Consider the following 22,770-nt stretch of genomic DNA (forward strand, 5'->3'; position numbering starts at 1 on the left):
CCCCCAGTCTCCTTACCGAGCTCCTGACACTCGTGCGTCTGCAGCCTGCCTATATGAGTAATAATAATTAAAAAAAACCAAGCAAACCACCCCCTCAGTCCCATGCTGAGAACAAAAAGTTGCAGTCAAAGAGAGGGTGGGAGGGGTGTGGTTACTTAGGGGCGGTGTTTCAGGGATATCTCAACTTATTTATAAGCAAACACAGGGCTGCAAGGATTAGAGTTATACACCAGGCTGAAGAGCTGAAAGCTAGCCAGTCACCTCTGTGCCAAAGCAGGGCTAGAAGGAAATCTCAGCCACGATGGGGAGGCAAAAGGAAGTTCTCGCTAGAATTGCAGAGATGATGAGGATCAGAAACAAACTAGTGAGGCAAGCACTGGCCGAGTGCCTGGGGACCCTGATTCTGGTGGTAAGTCTGCCTTTTACTACTTACGATACGGTTGTGGTTTTTTTGAAACCTTTTTACTAAGGCATAGTTGCAATAAAAACCTTAACATACTACATCGTACGTTGCTTATTCAGGACCAGGCTAATATTCCACGAACCGGCTAAGATTCCGGCTTGCTGGCTGAGTACTGTTTAATTGCAGTAATTTGGGTGCAAAGCTAACGTGACATGACAAAGGAGTCACATTCATCTCTGGAATTTACACCAGTGATGAAACTGACCTGAGGACTCACGGGGTCTAGAGTAGTAAACCCCTGATGTTCTGTGTGAAATGATGTGTGAAAGTTGGTAACCAGTCAGTTTCAGAGTTGCTTCCAATTCGGTGTGATGTATGAATCTTTTGAAGTATTGAAAGATTTCACGTTCTGTATGTATTAGCAGCAGAGTAGACCCAATAAGGAGGCACATGTGTGAACAGCAAGTGTATTACTGGAAGGAAATTGCTCTCACACCTCTATGTATTTCTCTGATCCTGAAACTGTCTGAACTTTAAAGAACCTTTCAAGAGCCATCTAAAGGAGAGAAGATGCATGAAGGGGAAAGTTCCTCTTCTTGGATTGTTTTTCTTAAAGCATCATTTTAAAAATGTGCTGGTGTTGAAAGTGTTAATAACAGTTCTCAACAGCCTGTCCTGGGATCAAGTGAGAGGGGGAATAGCAGGGCTGTTTTGTGGCTCACTGCAAAATACTAACCCAGTCTGACGGGATGGCTGAATGCCTACCTCTGCTTGGCACATGTCTAGGATCGGGGAGCGGTCCCCCATCATATGTCTCAATGGTAAATAGACACAAACGATTCAGTGCTTAGACCCCAGGACAATAGGTGCCTTGGTGAAAGGGTTCAAACCTGAGTGCCTAAAGTTGTGAACCTGCATCTATAGCTGGGCATTTAAATCAATAAGTGACCCGATACAGGGAGGAGAGCTGAGCTCCACCACTGCAATCTAAGGGTATGTCTACACCGCAGCGGCACTGCTCCAGTGCTCCAGCTATGCCTCCGTAGTGCAGATGCTTCCTACCACAGCGGAGTGCTGTGGTTAATTCACCTGTCTGAGGGGCAGTACCTAGGTTGACAGAATAATTCTTCCATCGACCTAGTTGCATCTACATCAGGGTTAAGTCAACCTAACTACTGTGCTTAAGGTGAGAAATTTTCCACCTAGCTAAGTGTGAACCAGGCCTAATTCCATAGTGGTTGCTAGCACTCAGCATCTCTGAAAATCAGGACAGTGGTTTAAGTGGCTAAATATGGATATAGGTGTCTTGCGCTAGGCATCCAACTTTGAAAATGTTGGCCCTTCCAGATATGGTAGGTAGGTATATAGATGACACTGCAGACAGGTGTAATTTGTCTAATTTGCTGATATTCTAGTACTGGCCGGTTAATGTTTGTGCATCACTTTGAAGATATGTGATCAGATTCTAATCTCATTTACCAAGGTGTAAATCCCCAGCAATTCCATCAACTTCAGCTGAGCTACTGTGGATTTATATCAGTTGAGATCAGAATTGGTTCGGAAATTATTCAGTAGCTGGAATAGCTAAGGGTGGTGGCAACTTTGAAAAGCTCTATGCACCTCCAGCCACCTCCCGTAAATGGAAAGACACAGCCTCTTGTATTTTAAAAAGCAACAGGGGCAGAGAGGCGGATGTATCTTCTGTATATCTCGCTGCTCAAGAGAAACAGTAAAATGTTACCCTCTCTAATGGGGACGCTATGTTTCCCATAGCATAATTGTTGTATCTGCAGAAAGACCAGCTTTCGCAATAACTACTTGCAACAAGTGGCCATGCTTTGCTTTGAAAGGATTATTTGGAATAAGGATGGGCAGGAGCTGACTGAATCATTGTGCAGTTTCTGTCTGTGAATCACCTGTGCTATTTGGCAGGGAAAGAAAATCAAGCTCATTCCAGCTGCTCAGAGCGTGATCCAAAATCCCCTGGCATTTGGGGTGTGTGTGTGTGTCTTGGATTTGGATCAGGCCCCTCCTGTACAGGAAAATCCATGTGTTCTTCTAGGGGCTTTAGGCAAAAGCTGGTGAAAGTGGCAATGGGAACAACCTGAGGCACATCACCTGTTGTGTTTTACTAGCCCTAATGAGCAGAGGAGGCAAGGCATTCATGGGTCAGTGGTTTGGACAGAGCTTCCGGAAACGGTTAGCAAAGAAAAGGCAGGATTTAGAGTCAGGCTGGCAGACTCTGAACTCATGCTTACAGAGTTTGTGGAAATGACAAAAAACTTTTTTTACAACTCCTCTTGGAAATACATCTGCTGAAGATAGATAGCAGGGCTCTGCCTGTAGGGGTGGGAGTGGGCTTCACACATGTCATGGATTGCATTGGAATCTGGGGTTCGGAGCCAGGAGCACCTTCCAAAGAGATTCAATGCAGGGAGGCTGCGCTGCTCCACACCCCACGCTGTTTCCTGCTTCAGTCTCCCCTCACATCGTTAAGTGAATTTAGAGGCTGTATTTAATGCAGTGGGATCTCTGGCTGTCAGAGAAGAGGCAGGAAAGGGCCATTTCGAAAGGCTGATTGATGATTCCCTTCTTGCTTTTTTCAGTTTGCTCTCAATCCCAGATCATCCCTTGTTCTGGGGTCTGACTGGAACAAAAAGGGCTTGAAGTCAGAGTCTCTGAGAACATTAGCCCATATTTTCCTTTAATCCTGGGATAGGAACTGATCACATGCATCTGCCTGTGGTCCTTCCCATCCCCAGCTTTGAGCCCACTGACTATCTTTTTCGTGTGAATATACTCAGACCCGTTTCTGAGTCTGGCAGTCTCCACTGGAGGAACAATGCTGTCTGGTGGGAGCACACCCTGGGTAGCTAAACTGCCCTTATGGGAGTCGCAGCAGGCTGACTCTCACCCGGCTGGTGTGTGGAGTGGTGCATGTGATCATGTGTAAGTGAAATATGTTTATTTTTATAGGGTCATTTTTAACCTCCCACAGAGCCCAATCCCAGCTTCTGTTTGCACCCATAACTTTCATTAACATCAGTTGGGGTTTTGGCTGTGCAAGGGATGTAGGATCAGGCTCAGAGTTGGCTGGATTTGTCCCCATCTCTCCAGGTTTAGTATACATGCAGATTAATATTGAGGGTAGGCTTAAGGTTTGCTCCTGTTCTCACTGAGGTCAAACTTCCATTGACTTCAACAGGTGTAGGACTGTGCATGTAACATTAGACCTGCGCTTTGTAATGGAAGATTTGTGACACCCAAAGGCACTGGACGTGATCCCAGTTCCTCCCCAACAGATCTCTCGCCTTTGGCTGGCACAAAGATCACAGCGCCAAGAGAGGCACCTTACCCTGCAACAAATGTCTTTGTACATGGTACAAAAACACTGTACGGGAAGCATGTCAAAAAATGTTCCTTCTTCATAGAAAATCAGGGAAATCGTGCAGCAAAAGAAGCCGAGGAAATTAGTTGAACTTACCTAAAAATTCCAGTCACTGCCATCTCTCTTCTCATTTTAGGAGGGGGCGATTTATGCCCCAGTGCTTCTGCAGTTCAACAAATTATTAAGATCTTTTTTTCCTACTTCGTCTTCCTTCTTGCCTGCTCCAAAGCGCCACCTACTGGCAATAGTTAAGCAATGCAAATATCAAACGAATTTCACAAGTCGGCTGTTTGTATTATTACTGTAGCAGCCAATTAAAAAAAAAAAAAAATTCCATCAGCCCAGCTTTTTCCACCCGGCTTAAATGTAAAAGGATTGCAACTGTTACATTGCTACAGACCTGCTTTGTTTTAAATACCGGAGCTAGCTAAAAGGTCAGACTTTGTATCCTTCATATCTGGCTGGTATAATAGTTCGGCTCTCTGACGGACTTTGCATGGTGGATTAGCTGGTTTTCACTGTTGTTTAGACACAAGGAAGGAACAAAGAGCAGTTTTGAATCCAACTCCGTTGGTCATTCTTCAAACAGGACTGGTGTGATGAAAGACTTTACTGTTACAAATTGGAACTTCATGGTTGTAAATATGCCACATGCCATGGAAACCTAAATTTCATAGTGTGACTGTAGGGATAAAAGTAAAGGAGAATCTCCTTCAGTTGTTAGCAGTATAGGGCCTATGAAACATAGTTAAGCTGTTCTGATTCCATCCAGTACAGGGCAGCAGTACTCAGACATATTAGGCAGTTTGCTACACCATATTTGCTTTATATAGGACTTGGAAAGGCTGGTTTGCTTTCAGACTTGCTAAGCATGGCCCTTGCATTATGTTAATATTTTGCTGGAGTTTTAAAAACTTAAGTGTAAATTCAATCAACTTCGAGCACCAGCAAAAATATCACATGCAGGTCATAATACCACAGTGCTGAAAAAGTGGTTGTAGTGGGCGTGTCTTGTGGGCAAGGAAGTCATTTAATGAAATGGCAATAACACCACTTTCCCTCTAGTGCCTTCCATTTGAGGATCTCAAAGCACTTCACAAGCACTAACGAGGCCACCCCCACTCCAGTGAAGTAGGGGAGTGTGATTTCCCCATTTTACAGATGGGAGAAATGAGGCACAAATTAGCAGCCGGATCCTGTGCCCACTGTACTCAGTGTCTTCCTTCCTTGCTGCAGGATCAGGCCTTAAATGACTTGACCAAGACATCGTGGGAAGTCTGTGGCAGAGCTAGAAATGGCACTCTGGTCTCCTGACCCTTCGTCCCTGTGCATTCGCCTTTCTACCACAAATCAGTGGGGAATGGTTGAGCTTGCTTTAGTGGGGAAAAAAGTAGCCTATACATTCTGTCTTAACAGACTCTTCCAATGCCATTTGTTATAACTTTCTCATATGGGGTGACATTCACCCCCTGTGCAGGGCACCAGCCCAAGATCTGCCCACCACATAAACCCCATTTAAGCCGTCCTATCTCTTGAGTTCTTCAGTGGTGCATAAGCCTTGGGCTGCGCTTCTGCACAGGGAGTGAATTCCAACTCTTATGCAGAAAGATCCATTACAAACCTTATTGTTACTGACTCTCCCTCATCCCCCTCCCCCCTTTTCACTGGGATAGCTGCTGCAGTATGGCTCTGAACCCATTGAATATAACTGTGCTAGGTCGGGGGCAGGCCGACTAGATGATCTCTATAGCCTGAAGAGTTATGAATTCAAAGCTATGAACGCATATAGATTTGAACTTTAAAAGGAGACAGATTTGAAGCTGAGCAAGGCCCAAAGCCCCTTGCAGCTTCTGCACTGATTCCACCATCGGAGACTGCCACTGACATGTGGCTCACAGTATTCGGCCATCATAATAGGCCACTTGAGTTGCTCCCAAAACTCCATGGAGCCAGATTCTGCCCTCAGCTGCACTAGCACCACGCCTCTGACTCACTGCCGCGTGTGTAGCTAGGACAGCCGTGAAGGAAGCCAAAGGGAGGCTTTGCCTTGACCTCAATGGGCTTTCGATCAAGCCATGGCTTTGCAAAAGAAGAGGGTGAACAGGGCGTTAGAGCCAGCTGCAGGATGAGGGCCCCAGACCCTCCCAGCCTCACCCATTTGGATGGAGAGTCCCTCGTTTGGGCTCCGGCTTTAACTCTCATTGTGACTGGGCGTTTAACTCTCATGTGCTGCACAGAGCTGCTTCAAATCTCCCTCATTCAACCTGTCATCACAGCTCAGGAGTTTTCAACAGCCTTATTCAGGTGGCTTGGCTGCAACCCGATCTGAATCTCCTTCCCATTCATTGGTGCAATTATGCTAGATTTACACAAGGTTCATTGCCTAATCCCTGCTCTATTTGCCTGCTGAAGAGAAAAGTTGTTACTCCGACGATAACATTCCTGCTGGGTCGGGTTGTGCCAATGCTACAAAGCGTTCCCAGATTAATCCAGGGATCAGGGCCATGTAAGTTCAAGAGCAAATACATTCAGGTCTTTTGTGGCTCCTTTGAAGGTGCAAAGAGCAGCCACTAGGCAAGAAAAGGTTAATCAGAGAGCTGTTGTTTAGAAGAATGCCGGTGATTATCCCTTCTTGAGTGTGCAAACAGAGTCACTCTTCTCCGGAGCTGTTTATAAACCCATCGGTTATGTAATCTCTCCAGTATTATTTACCCATTTCTGTTTCCTGCCAAAGTCTTGTACTACCTTCCTTAGTCAGCTCTGGACCTTTCCCATCTCAGGCCTTTCTCTGCTAAGAAAGGTGTGCTTTTTTTAATCTCAGGGCAGGTCTACATGACCACTTATGTTGATATAAAGTACGTTGCTCGGGGTGTGAAAAAGCCACCCCCCTAGCGATGCAAGTTACACCGACCTGCGCCAGTGTGGACAGGACTCTATAGGACTGGGCAATATTCCTCCCTAAAGTGCTGCAGCTGCTGCTTTGGATCCCCCTAGTGGTACATCTGCTGCATTACACTGCCTTTGGTGCTCAGATGCCGCGGTGATGAGTGCCCTGTCAGGGTTTAATCCAAAGCCCTTTGAAATCAGTGCGGAGAGATTCCCATGGACTTCAGCAGGTGCGGAATCAGTCCCTACATGCCTAGATAGACACATACATAGACTCATAGAAATGTCGGGCGGGAAGGGACCTTCAACAAGTCCAGCCCCCTCCGCGGAGGCAGGACAAAGTAAACCTAGTTCATCCCTGACAGTGGCTGGTGTTTGTCCAACCTGTTCTTATAAACCTCCAGTGATGGGGATTCCACAACCTCCCTTGGAAGCCTGTTCCAGAGCTTAACTACCCTTGTCGTTAGGAAGTTTTTCCTAATATCCAACCTAAATCTCCCCTTGCTGAAGATTAAGCCCATTCCTTCTTGTCCTACCTTCAGTGGACACAGAGAACAATTGGAGTACTTGTGGCACCTTAGAGACTAACAAATTTATTTGAGCATAAGCTTTCGTGGGCTACAGCCCACTTCATCGGGTGCATAGAATGGAACATATAGTGAGGAGATATATATACACATACAGAGAACATGAAAAGGTGGGAGTTGTCCTACCAACTCTAAGAGGCTAATTAATTAAGAGAAAAAAACTTTTGTAGTGATAATCAAGATAGCCCATTACAGACAGTTTGACAAGAGATGTGAGAATACTTAACATGGGGAAATAGATTCAATGTGTGTAATGATAATTGATCATTGTCCTCTTTATAACAGCCCTTAATACATTTGAAGACAGTTATCATGTCCCCCCCATCAGTTTCCTTTTCTCAAGACTAAACAGGCCCAGTTGTTTGAACCTTTCCTGACAGATCAGGTTTTCTAAACTTTTGACTGTTTTTTGTTGCTCTCCTCTGGATGCTCTCCAATTTGTCCACAACTTTCCTAAAGTGCAGTGCCCAGAATTGGACACAATACTTCGGCTGGTGCCTGACCAGTCAAATGCATAGATTTAACTTAAATACCCATGGGAGTAATGTTAATACTTCACTGTGAAGTGGTTTAGTACATTTTATTAATACTCCTAAAATAATCATTTAAATCGTCCAGCGGAGCACAAGGGATATGAAATACAATAGCAGACCATGCGAGAGTGCGTGATGCAAACCTTGATACCGGAGCTTTTTATTTCTATGGCGTGTGTGACATTTTATTGGTAAGGTGAAAATGCTGGAGCTGGGGTAGCTAGTTAAAGTTCAGCTTCTCCATATTTCACACACATCATCCCTAGCAGCAGGTTCCTATGGAAAATGTCTCGCCATGGCCCTAGTGAATTGCATTTAGAGCCTAGTCGATGTGGCTAGACTCCAATGATGCTCGACTCCAGCCTGAGCCCAGACATCTCCACAGCGAGCGCGCGTGTCTTGCAGCTGTGTGGCCACACCCACAGTAAACTGCGTGACAACAAATCATTTGCTGGAGCAGCCATGGTGAGTGCAATTTGAAATGATTCCTAGGGCCAAATGCAACTGATAGAAAGGCGTGTGTGGGTGTGTGGGTGTGCTGTGAGTGTGTCTTGTGGAAGCCACTGGGATCAAGATTCGGCTTGGTTTGCTGGGGCCCAATAAAAATACAGACATGCGCAGCAAAAGCAGAATTTGGCCCTAAATGCCAGCCTGCCTGCCTCTCTTCTGTGCTTGTAGGGCCAGATTTTCTCAGTGGCGGATTAGCCATTAGGCTAACGGGGCTCGTGCTCAGGGGCCCCAGCCAATTGGAGGACCCCGGAAAAATGGGCGTCCCCATGCCCCGACCCACTCAGCTGCCCATCTGGTGCTCCTGCCGGGGAGTGGGGGGGAAGCTCCCCAGCAGGAGCGCCGGGTGGGGGGGGACTGCAGGCAGAAGGGGTAAGGAGGGGCCCCCACTTGCTCTGGCTCAGGGCACAACAAAAGCTTAATCCGCCTCGGATTGCGTTACACCAGTTTTACTGCATTGGCCCCCTAACCAGGGCCGACGAGAGGGGGGGAAGCCGGTACAAATTACCGGGGCCCAGCGGTCCGGAAGGGGGCCCGGGGCCTGGCTTCCCCGGCTTCCCCCCCCCTCTCGTCGGCCCTGTTTAGCCAGTCCGCCCTTGCTGGGGGGCCCGAAAAAATTCCGGAAGGGGGCCTGGGGCCCGGCTTCCACCCCCTCTTGTTGGCCCTGTTTAGCCGGTCCGCCCTTGCTGGGGGGCCCGAAATTTTTTTTTCACCGGGGCCTGAACCCACTCTCGGCAGCCCTGCCCCTCCCCAGACTTTTGAGCACTCATGCAGAGGTGCCGTGTGGCATTTTGCCTGACTGGTAGGCGCGGCTCAGGACAAGCCAGGGGTTTATCACCATTCATGGGGGAAATGGGTATCAAAATCTCATCCACTGGCAAATTTGGAATTTCTCCAGGCTGAGATCAAAGGGCTTAGTGGGAAATGTGGGATAATTTTGCACTGTGATTTTCTGCAACCTAAATGTATGTAGATTACTAGGAAACCCCATCAATTTGCAGGACTGCCAGTTCCTTAAGCATGAGGAAAATAAATATTTGCCTAACAAAATAACCCTGAATAAACAAAACGAAAGAAAGAGACACACTCCAGACATTACAGCTTTGAATGCCCTCAATCCACTCCCTGTGCGTGGCAAGACACGGCAGCTGAAGGGACCACTTGAGAGAGGAGCACAACAACAAGCTACAGTAGCAACCGAACCTTCAGCTAACATTATCTTGGAAGCGATTTAAGTGTCCGAAAGGAAAGGGAAGAATTTCCCATTCGCTCACTAGCTAGTAATTGTTGGCTTCATAATGCATGTCAGATTTCACCCTCAGTGCTCCACTGAGCACAGACTGGAAAGAGTCTAGTGGTTTCTGCGCAGGAATGGGAATCAAGATGCTTGAGGTCTGTTTCTAGCTTTGCCACAGGCCTCCTCCATCCCTGCTTCCCCAGCTGTAATGTCCGGGTAATAGTTCTTCCCCTTCCGCCTAGGGGCTGTAGATCTCTTTGAGACCTTAGGTGACAGTCACTCATCAAAGGGCAAAATATTGTAACATGTCTGGGGTCACTGAGCTGGGGCTTCACCGCTGCAATTCTGCTGCTCACTCAGTATTTGGTGGGGTTGGTACTCAGAGCCTCCCGGTCCCAAAGCACAGTGCGCTAAAGGAGAACCACTTCGAGCAGTGCGGGGTCTATGACGCGCAGACGAGGAGATCTCATTCTATCCAGTAGAGGGTGCTCTGCATCTACCCTAGCCAGTTCATCGCAGTACCATTGTAGGTTCCTTTGTTGTTTTCCTTATCTGCAACCTGAGTCTGTGTTGGTGGAGACCTGGGCTCTTTAGTTCAGAGGAACTTAGGTGTGGGAAGTCCATCTAGTGAGTCAACCTGGAGTCTATCTGACCATTCCAATCTTTGCCCAGGAGATAGCAGGGCACGGTGTTTATTTTATTACTCATTCATCAGCTGTCAATTGTATGGGAGAAGAGAGGTTACATGGGTTGGATTCTGGGTCTGATACCTTGCTCCCAGGGCTGGCAGCTGGCTGCATCCTTCAGCCCTAAGGGGGAAGAGCCATGTGTCATTAGTAATGGAAGAGGCTTCAGGCCCTGGCTCTGAGCATCCCTGAACTTTAGGAGGAAGTCAGGATACAAGCTCTGGGTCCTCTGTGTAATTATAAGGAGGCAGCCCAACACAACAGCAGAGCCTGATGCTGAGCGGAGCTCATGTTCTGCAGTGTAAATCAGGAATAACTCCACTGAAGCCCTTGGAGATACACCGGAGATCAGGATCTCCCCCCGTGGGTTAAATACAAGCGAATGATTCAGACACCAGCTATAGTCTGAAATGGGCTGGGTTGCTAGCGAGGTGGAGCGGGACAAGGAGGAGAGAGAGCCGTTGAGCTCTTGGACATGGGCCGGAAATGAGGGATTGACCCGAGCAAACATCCTTGGGCTGCAGCTCGCTTCCTCCCTTCACTGCAAGCAAACAGCCCTTATCACCCTGTGCAAATAACCACCCGCTCACCAAATACTTTCCAGTCCCCAGCCCTGGGAAGGAAGAGGCGAGGCACAGCGCCTCTCACAATGCCAGAGTCAAGGTGTAATTTACAAGGTGCCTGGAATTGAAGCGTTTAATGTCTGTGGTTGTCTTAGGCAGGTTTGTGTTATGTGCAGCATGAAGCCCCCTAAGCAGGTTTGTGGGTCTAGCATTTGAGCTGCTGTATTAATACTAGCACCAGCTGATGGTGGACAATGTTCTTACACCATCCAAGCTTTGCCTTGCTGACAGCTGCAGACCAGCACCTGTGCTGCTGGGAACTCCTTATATCAAGGGTATTGTCCTTACAATGTTTTCCAGCCATGTATAGTCATCTTTGCAAATGCCAGCAAACTATGAACTGATCCCGTTTCCAGTCCAGACCCCAAACGTCCACTAATTTCAGTTCCATATAAAGAAGGACAGCAGGCTAGGGACAGTAGGTTTAAATGCATCATATAATGTCCCTAGGTGTGGTAGGCAAGGGAGAAAAGAGAGATGCAGGGCAGAATGGTTGAAAGTTGGAGGTCTTGGGGGGAAGATTTTGATGGTTTTATTAAAGGGATAAGTAGGAGGCCAAGAGGAGAGATGCATCTTGCGGTGGGAGGCTTTGGGAAGGGTTCAGGAATCAGCAAGGTGCAGATAATCAGGAAAGGGAGTTGGTGGAAGCAGCCTTGAGGAAGGATGTACCAACCCCTCTGGAGAAACAAGAAGTGGAGACAGAAAAGAGTCTGGTGTTTTAAGAGACCAGGGAATTGGCTAGAGGCAGCAAAGAGGGGTTTGGAGAAGACTGGCAAGCCTATGGAGGATCTTGAAGACCAAAAGAGAGAGTATTTTGTAGGCTTCAGAAGATGGAGGTGGTCAAGTCCCTAGCAAATTCATGACCCTGCTCCCTGGCATTTTCCACCCAAGCCAGCAAGTTTCCCTGCAGCCTTTCCCATTTTGTACTGCAGCACAAGCGCACATAGTGGAGTTGGTCACGGACTTGGGCTGGAGAACTCAAGTGGAAAGCACTCAGGAGTCCTTGGCCAGTTTCTCGCTCCTGAAAGAAAACCCACTGGGCCAGTTTTGATCAGTTCTTTTCTTCTTTCAGTTGTTTGGCTGTGGCTCGGTCGCTCAGGTCGTGCTCAGTAGAGGATCCCACGGAGGCTTCTTGACTGTGAACCTGGCCTTCGGCTTTGCTGTTACACTTGGAATTCTGATAGCAGGGCAAGTGTCAGGTACGTGGCTTCCACTTCATGGCTTTGCTGCAAACCTAGGGCTCCCTGTTGCTGTAAGCTCCTGGCCATGCGCAGTTGGGGATCCAAAGGTCAAAGAGCATTGCTTCATAGTTAGGGCCCTATCATATTCACGGTCCATTTTAGTCAATTTCACGGGCATAGGATTTTGAAAATCATAAATTTCATGATTTCAGCTATTTAAATCTGGAATTTCATGGTGTTGTAATTGTAGGGGTCCTGACCCAAAAAGGAATTGTGGAGGAATAACAAGGTTATTGTAGGGGGCGTTGCGGTACTGCTACCCTTACTTCTGCGCTGCTGCAGGTGGCGGTGCTGCCTTCAGAGCTGGGCAGCTGGAGAGCGGCGGCTGCTGGCCGGGAGCCCAGCTCTGAAGGCAGCGCTGTTGCCAGCAGCAGCGCAGAAGTAAGGATGGTATGGTATGGTATTGTCACCTTTACTACTGCACCGCTGCTTGCAGAGCTGGGCCCTCAGTCAGAGGCCATCACTCTCCAGCCACCCAACTTTGAAGGCAGCAGTGCAGAAGTAATGGTGGTATGGTATGATATTGCCACCTTTACTTCTGCGCTTCTGCTGGCGGATCACTGCCTTCAGAGCTGGGTGTCCGGCCAACAGCCGCCGCTCTCCAGCCGCTCAGCTTTGAAGGCAGCGCAGAAGTAAGAATGGCAATACTGCAACCCCCCTAAAATAACCTTGTGACCCCCCCCCCACAACTCCCTTTTGGGCAGGACCCTCAATTTGAGAAACACTGGTCTCCCACTTTAAATTTATAGCATAGTATAGGGTAAAAGCACACAAAAGACCAGATCTCATGGTCTGTGATGCGTTTTTCGTGGCCGTGAATTTGGTAGGGCCCTATTCATAGTTAATAACATAGTTTCCTCTCTGCGTGCATGCAACCGATGAACCCACACTGAGGAGAGAATAGAACCCTTTGTTGGTCATTTGTTTCTCAATACTTCATGCTCTTTGTAACTGTCCACCCACCCTGTTGCTGAATGCCTGCTTCTGGCACAGGAGACACGACTGAGTGGACACGACTATCACTGTTGGAAGTCAATGGCATAGATAGATAGATAGATAGATAGATAGATAGATAGATAGATAGATAGATAGATAGAGGGGGTGTATGATGATAGATAGATAGATAGAGGGGTGTATGGTGATAGATAGATAGATAGATAGATAGATAGATAGATAGATAGATAGATAGAGGGGGTGTATGACGATAGATAGATAGATATGATGATAGATAGATAGAGGGGTGTATGGTGATAGATAGATAGATAGATAGATAGAGGGGGTGTATGACGATAGATAGATAGATAGATAGATAGATCGATAGATAGATAGATAGAGGGGTGTATGGTGATAGATAGATAGATAGATAGATAGATAGATAGATAGATAGATAGAGGGGGTGTATGGTGATAGATAGATAGATAGATAGATAGGTGTATGGTGATAGATAGATAGATAGATAGATAGATAGATAGATAGATAGATAGATAGATAGATAGATAGATAGAGGGGGTGTATGTAGATAGATAGATAGATAGATAGATAGATAGTGTATGGTGATAGATAGATAGATAGATAGATAGATAGATAGATAGATAGATAGATAGATAGAGGGGGTGTATGATGATAGATAGATAGATAGATAGATAGATAGATAGATAGATAGATAGATAGAGGGGGTGTATGGTGATATAGATAGATAGATAGATAGATAGAGGGGGTGTATGGTGATATAGATAGATAGATAGATAGATAGAGGGGGTATATGGTGATAGATAGATAGATAGACAGATAGATAGAGGGGGTGTATGGTGATAGATAGATAGATAGATAGATAGATAGATAGATAGATAGATAGATAGATAGATAGAGGGGTGTATGGGGATAGATAGATAGATAGATTTAGAGAGAGCAACTCATTCTTGCTGAGACCCTCACTGGGTCATAGAAATTAGAGATGGAAAAAGGCCTATTAGAGCATCTAATCCTTTCCCCAGTCCCGTTCCCTGCAGTACGTCCTCAAGGGCTTTATCCAGTGTGTTTCCCTAAAGACCAGGTATTGCCTAGCTCTGGGCACGTGGATTAACCCATATCTTCCAATGAACAGGGCCACATCTTTGGCCTGGTTTTCAGCAGCTGCACCTCCTTCAAGGGTTTCAGTGGGGCTTAGAATGCCTATGGGCCTTGTGCTGCTGTTCTGGTGGGTGAATTTGATCCAGAGGGTGTTGTCACACACACAGGCCCAGAGAGCACCAGCAGCTGCACTTTTTACATGAATGCAGGCGCGTCTTTCTGAATGTGTTGGTCCCTTTCCATGTATTCTGGGGCCAGATCCTGCACTCAGAACGCACTAACGAGAAACTCTTTCCCAGGTGGCCACTTGAACCCTGCTGTAACTTTTGCTCTGTGCCTCATGGCCCGGGAGCCATGGATTAAGCTGCCTATTTACATCCTGGCACAAACCATCGGTGCTTTCCTAGGAGCGGGCATCGTCTTTGGCTTGTACTTTGGTAAGTGAACAAACCACTTGGCTTTTATGCCATCCCTCTCACTCTGTTCTCTTATGCTGTAAAAAACATCTTCCTCGTCCAAATCGGAGCATTTGCCTGTGGTTGGGTTGATGGCCATCCTAGTATATCTGGGCTTTTCTAGAGTGATCCCACATTCAAAGCTCCCAAAATCAATCGCAGGGCCCCGTGTAACGTCTTCACCTGGGGCACAACGATATGTGCTCAAGCAACAACATTGTGACAGTTGGCTTTGTCCCATCAAGGAAATTCTATTCAGAGCCCTCCCCTGCCTGGTGTTTTTGTGTCTCCTGATTGGCAGCCTCTGGGGTGACACTCAGCCTATAACAATTAACTCCTCTTGTTTTACACAGTCAAGAAAAAGAATAAATAAGGATTACCAGCAAGGCAACAGTTAACTCCATTACCTAACAAAGTGCAAACAATCAGTAACTAACAGCTTTCCTGATTTAATGAGCTGGTTAGGGCTTGTCTACATGGCAGCACGGTGAGGTCCACAAGGGTGTGAATAGTAGAGCATGCTAATGTGTTGCCCTCTAACTGCCCCAGGTAGACCTTGCTGGCATAAACTAAAAGGCACCAGTTCACGTTAACGTAGTCCTGTTTGAAACGGGACTACATCAATGCAATCTAGGTACCTTTCAGCTCACGCCAGCAGGGCCTACAGGAGGTAATTCGAGCGCGACCCGATAGAGTGCTCTACAATTCACATCCCCATAGACCGCAACGTGCTGCCCTGCAGACAAGCCCCTCTTGGGTGGTACAGTCAGGACCAGTTGGTTATTAGGTTCTATTACTAACTGCCGTGCAAGAGTGGTTTTATACCTCTCGTTGCTGTTGTTTAAATTTAGGAAAACATTCTCAATAATCGATTGTTAATTAAATAATCAGTTTTATTAAAGATCAATGACAATTCCTTGAACCAGACTTTGGCCTCAGATACACATACTTAATTCCCCTTCAAGTCAGTGGGACTCGCTCATGCGTACCTGAGCAGAGACTCCGGCTCATTATCATCTCTAAATTGAGAGCATTGTCCACTGCAGTAACAGTCATAGAGTTCAAGGCCAGAAAGGACCCCAGATCATCCAGTCTCACCCCCTGTATATCACAGGCCACCAACACCACCCACCCAGCTACCCGCGCACCAAACCCAACAACCGGAATGAGACCTGTTACAGCCCTCAGGAAACTAAATGACCCAGTGTCACAGTCAGAGAACAGACCAAGGTCAACGTTAAGCATAACTAAATTATGGGACGTGATTATTCATCCTATACACAGGTGCTGAGCTTCAACAGGACGTTGAAGAAGTCATAGGGCCCCCGGTAGCCCACAGCTACTAAGTAACTGTGTCTCCTGAGCGGCAGTTGGCTGTATTGCAGCCAGTTGTATGGTGCTCAGTATGTGTACGATGGACAAATATGGTGATTCTCTATTGTAATATTCATAGGTTTTAAGTCCAGATGACTTGTTAGGCTTCCCAAATAACACCCCCTGCCCCGGATTCTGCTGTGTTGTTGAACAATCAGGCGATGAATGACTGACCCAACCCTGTTTCCCATTCTAGATGCCATATGGGCTTTTGGCAACAACCAGTTGTTTGTACTGGGACCGAATGGCACCGCTGGCATTTTTGCCACATACCCGTCTGATCATCTGAATGTATTGAATGGATTCTTTGACCAGGTAAGAGAGTTGGGGATGTTGGTAAGAGACCTTGCAGGACAATCCTGGCCCTCTCACTCAATTTCAAGAGGAACAATGCTGCGTTTCCTGGGATTTAGATCAGTGATATTCACCAGTCGGGACCCAATAATCCACTGGTCAGCATGAGGATCAGAGTGCAGGAGTGCGCCTGGGTACAGGAGGGTTTAATGGTATAGGTGGCCACAGTGCGACCTGCACATGGAAACAGACTAAAATTTGGCCAGGACACTAGGCCTAAGACCCCACTCTAGTAAAAAGTGCCCTAGGACCTTTAATGATCACATGAGGGCAGAACCCTGGTTTTATTTCTCTCTAGAAAAGTGGTGTCTTCCAACACACAGTGCCGCTATGCTGGGGCATACCTACAGAAGGAATAGTAGCATGGGGGAATCTTGAATATGGATCTCTGTGGTACCTTGGTCTCCTTCTAAGTGTCAACCCTTACTGACCTTGTTTAGCTTGTGAGATCCTAGCCTGAGCTGGTATCACTGCAGGCTGTTAGAGGACTATTTAATGTCCTCCTTGCAGTGCAGTCTCTCCCACTGACGCTGCTAAGAATGCGTCCTTAGACTCATGGGAACTCAAAGACCCTATGTCTTTCTACTCCTATGTAGCCTTACTGAGAAAGAGACATTCTCTGCTCCAGATGTTTCCATGAGGCTATTGTTAAGGGTGGGTTCTTTTCTGGACATGTTCCCTTTGCCATAGTATTCCCCACTTTGTATTCCCTTTGGTGTTCCCTGCGCTTAATGAGATCACATCCTTCACTATGCCTGTTCGTCACTCCAGAGGATAAGTTCTAAACATGCAGCATTCCACCCAGTAGCTGCGTGACTTTGTTAAAAGACTGATCAAACCTCAACCATGTCTCTCTCCCTCCTTTTCCTGCTAGTTCATTGGCACGGCATCCTTGATTGTTTGCGTCTTGGCTATTGTGGATCCGTACAACAACCCTATCCCCCGGGGCCTAGAGGCGTTCACTGTTGGCTTTGTGGTCCTGGTTATTGGGACGTCCATGGGCTTCAACTCTGGATACGCCGTCAACCCAGCCAGGGACTTCGGGCCTCGTCTTTTCACCGCCATTGCTGGCTGGGGCACAGAAGTATTCTCGTAAGTGTTTTCTCCATGGTGCGTGGGTTACCTAGATCTGATGGGATCAAGGCACAAGATGGCCAAAAAGTAACTCACCCAAGCACTTCTGGAAGTGGCCATCAGAAAGGGACACCTAAGCAGTCTCTGCATTTTGAGGCACCTTTGGGTCACATTAAAATTCCTAAAAGGCATTAATCTCCCTGGAGATTTCCTGAGCAATGAGACACAGCCGGAGCAGAGCCCTTTCCAGAGATCAGAGCTTATGCCCTGGCATTGCTATCGAGTAGTAGGCCTAGAAGCAAGCATGGGAAGGGCAACTGTTCCCTGAACATAAGTTCGTTTGGAGACTGTCGTGGCTATTGCCAAATGGACGCGATGGGGAAATAACAGGGGCGGGGGAAAGTCCTCTCCCTACTGACGTGGGTGGGACAGCACTGACAGCTCTCTGAAAAGGCTGCATTCATGCTCACTCTTAGGAAGTCACTGCTTTCTGATAGGGTGACAGTGAAGCCAGAGAGAGCTCCAGTTCTCTGGGTCATTCAAGCACAGGGATGAACATTTTCAAAAGTACCTAGATGACCTAGGCGCCTACATCCCATTTTCAAAAGGTCCTCGGGCACTTAGGAGCCTTTGTCCGATTGAAAGTCATTGGAAATATGCTGAGATGCCCAGGGTTTGGGTTATTCTGGTTGATGTCCCACTACCCATTCCTCATCTCTCATTTTCTTGTGTCTTTCAGTACTGGCATGCAGTGGTGGTGGGTCCCGGTCGTGGCCCCTTTCCTTGGGGCAGTTGCTGGAGTGCTGGTTTACCAGCTGATGATTGGATGCCACGACGAGCCGTCTCCACCATCCACTGAGCAGGAAAATGTCAGGTTGGCCAACGTGAAGCATAAGGAAAGGGTCTGAGGAGGCTGGCAGATATGGACACTTTTCACAGGACTGCAGGAACCAAAGAAGAGAAGGAGAAAGATTCAAGAACAACAAGAGACTCCACTTCTTGAGATATTCTGTCCTAGTTTCTTTGTACACCTTGATGCGTTTGCTTTAGAAATTTGCCCATGAGCCTTTACCAAAGGCACCATATAGTCTTATCCTGGTAAAGGGGGGTTGGCAGTGCAGTCAAGTGGTTAGAGCTCAGACCTGACTCAGGCAACCTGAGTTCTAATCAGGCTCTGCTACTGGCTTACTGCATGACCTCGGGCAAATCACTTCACTTCTCTGAGCTTGTTTCTCCATCGGCAGGGTGGGGATGAGGAGACCTCCTCACACGCACCTTTATAAAGGGCTTTGAGATCAACAAATGAAAATATCTAAATGCAAAAGAGAAGCGGGCGGTTGCAGTCTGCTGTTGAATTCATTCCTGGTGTAACTCCACTAAGCTCAATGGTGTTACACTAGGGATGACCATAGCCCATTAAATCTGTAGTGCATGCCATTAATAGCATAGCATTCAGATCCACATCAACCAGGCTTTGCCTAGGTATAACGTCACAATAGAGAGAAAGCAACAATGCACTGGACTTTAATTTTGTATTAGGACAAAACCTTGACAAGCCCACTTCACATGGATATTTGATCCTCAGCGTTCACTGGGTCATTGAAGACAAGATTTAGGAAAACACTAATCCACCAGAAGCTTGCCTGGGAAAGCTGCCTTCCTGAATGCATTAGCGATTCTTACTCATTAGAGAGGCTTATACAGGATTCCAAGCTTATAGTCATGTTTAATTGAAAACATGGTGCTTGACTCTCGCTAAGGCTGTGTTTGTTCAGGTAAATTTCACATTAGCTTTATGTACATAATGCCAGGACAGGGAAGAGTTAATTCAAGGGTGACATAAGGCAGCTGTCTTGTCACTGATCTGCTTTCCGATACTATCATTGCATTTTCAAAGTACAATCATGTTGACAGAGAAATTCCAACGCCCATGTTATTAGAACATTTTTGATGCCCATGGCACCACGATGTAAGAGCATCTCAGTTCCCATGGTGCCACGTTGTAACTCCAATACTCATGGCATCATGTTATTCGATTGTCTTTGAGATCCAGGATGCCATCTTGGCAGATAATCTCTAGTTCCCATTGTGCCATTCTATTTGACCTTCTTTGGTACCAGTGACGGCATATTGTCACTCTCTGATTCCCAAGGCATCATATTATTAGAGACCCCTTTGATAACTGTTCCTTTAATGCATGAATTCCTTTTAATAGGTTTCTCGTATGCAGTACATATTTACTGTCAGTAAAACTTTGTATTCTTTCGTGCTTTTTTTGTGCGTGTCAATATTGAGATTGTAAAATGACTGTGTCAATTTTATTTTGTTTATTTTTAAATCATTTCCAGTAAACTTTGACACTTGGAAAGGCATCAGTGACAATAACATGCCTGTTAAAGTGCTCTCACCCCCTTTCGTCTCTTGAGAATCTGTAAAAGGAAAGGGAAATCTACCTTTATTGGGCACAGTAGCTGAGTGCTACCTTCATGCTGTATTCCTTTCCTTCTGAATTGTATTTTAGGGTGCTAAGGTGAGGTTATGCAAAGATCAGGAATATGGGAGGGACCTATTGCAGATGTAAAATCATGCACCTACTCTTGTTAATACAAAAAACAAGAAGCCAACCCATAGAGTGCACTGGGAATTGGTTCACAGATTTGCTGAAAGACAAGGAAAAGCACTGGATGAGATGAACTGAGGCTGGCTTTGAACACCCTTTAGAAATGAAGAGCATCATGTTCTTGCTTATATCAGGGAGCAGTTATAGTAGAGGAAATAAACAGAGCTTTCTTTGAATCTCAGCTCATTTCAGTCTAATTTGGAAGAGATTAACCCTATTCTAGGTGCATATGCAGATTCGAGGTCAAGAGATGTCTGTTCCATGTGCAACAGAGATCCGTATGGCAACCTTATAAGGATGGCAGATTAGAGAGTGGTTTAGGCTACACAAAATCTTAGTACACGGTTTTAGAACTATTATTAAACTAAAGAGGGAAAAGGAAGTCGCAATGTTACATTCAGATGGCACCTTCAACAGCAGCTGGCATTCCTATCAAGTTGTAGTCCTGTTTGCACTCATGTTAGATGCCTGGAAAGCAAATTGTTGGGAAAGCTATTCTTTTAGTTTGTGCGTTACTGTTAAAAATAGAGTCCTCTTTCCTTCTTTCATACTTCAATGTCAAAACAATGAGTTCTTTTGAAGATACCTCTTCACCACTTTGTTCAACTGTAAATGTCCTCGTAAGCTTTTGTAATAAATTTATTTTGAAATAAGAACAAAATCTACTATTATAAAACACACTTTTTTTTTTTTAACAGTGAGGATAATTACTGGAACAGATTGCCAATAGTTGTGGTGGATTCTCCTTCATTTGGAGTCTTAGGCCTGGTCTACACTGGGGGGGTGGGGGTGGGGTGGGGGAATCAACCTAAGATACGCAACTTCAGCTACGAGAATAGCGTAGCTGAAGTCGACGTATCTTAGGTCGACTTACCTCGCGTCCTCACAGCGCAGGGTGGACTGCCGCTGCTCCCCCGTTGACTCCGCTTCCGCCTCTCACCGCGGTGGAGTACAGGAGTCGAGGGCAGAGCGATCGGGGATCGATTATTCACGTCTACACTAGACGCCATAAATCGATCCCTAATAGATCGATCACTACCCGCTGATCCGGTGGGTAGTGTAGACGTACCCTTAGTGAAGACTGGATGTCTTTCTGAAAGAGATGTTCTAGTTAAACTGCAAGTTATCAGACTAGATGCAGGAATCACTGGGCCTGGGTTACACAGGAGGTCAGATTGGATGAGTGTAAGAGTCCCTTCTGGCCTTACAATATATGAAATCTGGGAAAGTGAAGTACCCAAGTATTACCTTTCCTTTCCTGACTTTCAGCCTGGTTTAGAGTATGATGAAGATTAATACTGATCAGTGGAATATCAGATGTCTATTTGTAATTCTCCCAGCTACAGCAATGAACTGGTGCTTCTAGTTGCCACAATTTGAAAGTGAATACAATACCTTTTATGCAGCACTCTTTACTCCAGAGACTCCCAAAGTGAATTACAGAATTAACAAGCTGATATGCAAAATTATGGGTCCAGTTCTCTCGCGCTGGTGTAAATCTGGAGTAACTCCACTGAAATGGAGTTAAATTGGCTTAGTTAAAATCAGAATCAGGACCTACATGTACAGGGACCATTTTAGCCACCACTGACATGCAGCCACTTCTGGGGAGCAACACAGCAGCAGTTCAACTGCACACAGTGAGGTTGTACTTCAATTTATTTTAGGGGCAGGACGTGACAAAGAATAATGTATCCAACTGAAACTGCAGGGTGGGGGGAGGTTCAGGAAGGCAGGCTGCATCCATGTGGCCAAATCAGGATGTTTTTAGGTTACAGCTGCAGTGACACACAGCAAACTGAAACATCAGAAGAGGAAACGTGCCAAGGAGGAGCTTATTTGATGGGTTGCTGGCCTGACATGTATTTCTGCAGGGAGGGAGGTGCAGCTAGGCTGGACAGATGGATGTGGGGGAGAAAGCAAGGGTGGGGGGAATACGTGATGCAGCTGGACTGGTGAAGGAATGGAGTCCTGGCAGATGGAGGCTAAAGGGATGTCTATACTGCAAAAAAATCCCTGTAGCAACGAGGCTCAGAGCCTGGTTTGCCTGACTTGGGCTCGCACTATGAGGCTAAAAAATGGCATAGACGTTCCCACTCGGCCTGGAGCCCAGGCTCTGAAACCCAGTGAGGGGAGTGGGGCTCAGAGCCCAAGCAGGAGCGTCTGCATGGCTATTTGTAGCCCCGTGGTGCGAGTGCTGCTAGACTGACTCAGTTGATCCGGGCTCTGAGACTCGCTGCCATGGGTGGGGGGTTGCAGTGTAGATGTACCCTAAGTGGCTAGAGCGTCAAAATTTTATTCTAGGCTGACTAATCCTTCTGCGGCTGCTGTCGGCCTAGCCCTTACACTATGGGGAGCAATTCTAGGGAGAGACAGGAACTATCTAGCTGGCTAGATGCCCTCCGCTGACCCGGGCACTGCGTGGTGATCAAGTGGCATGTGTGAGGCGCATGGGGGCGTGTAGGGTTGTTGAGGGGGTGGGATGCTGAGTGCTCAAGCATCTACTAAGGGCTTGTCTCCCTGTGACAGGGCAGCCCCGCCCCGCACTAGCCCCGGCTGTGTCAGACCAGTAGCTCTGGCGGCGGAAGTCCCGCCCTGCTCGTACTGGGCATGCTCCAAATGCTCTGGGAGTATAAAAGGAGGGAACTCAGCTCAGTCTGGGCTGGCGGCCACAGGGGAGAGACCTATCCGGGAAGCTCCTGCGGAGGACCAACCACCACCCTTGACGTTGC

General features: G+C 46.8%; 1 protein-coding gene across 1 annotated transcript; it reads left to right on the plus strand.

The window, feature by feature from the left end:
* Window positions 1-301: 301 nt before the first annotated feature.
* AQP3 (aquaporin 3 (Gill blood group)) lies at window positions 302-18,326 on the plus strand. Its single transcript, XM_065406522.1, has 6 exons — window positions 302-409; window positions 11,923-12,049; window positions 14,461-14,598; window positions 16,187-16,305; window positions 17,219-17,436; window positions 18,158-18,326. The coding sequence occupies exons 1-6, from the start codon at window positions 302-304 to the stop codon at window positions 18,324-18,326; spliced, it is 879 nt and encodes a 292-aa protein (XP_065262594.1).
* Window positions 18,327-22,770: the final 4,444 nt, after the last annotated feature.

The sequence above is a fragment of the Emys orbicularis genome, chromosome 6 (genome assembly GCF_028017835.1).
Source record: "Emys orbicularis isolate rEmyOrb1 chromosome 6, rEmyOrb1.hap1, whole genome shotgun sequence".
In the NCBI taxonomy this organism is placed as follows: Eukaryota; Metazoa; Chordata; order Testudines; family Emydidae; genus Emys; species Emys orbicularis.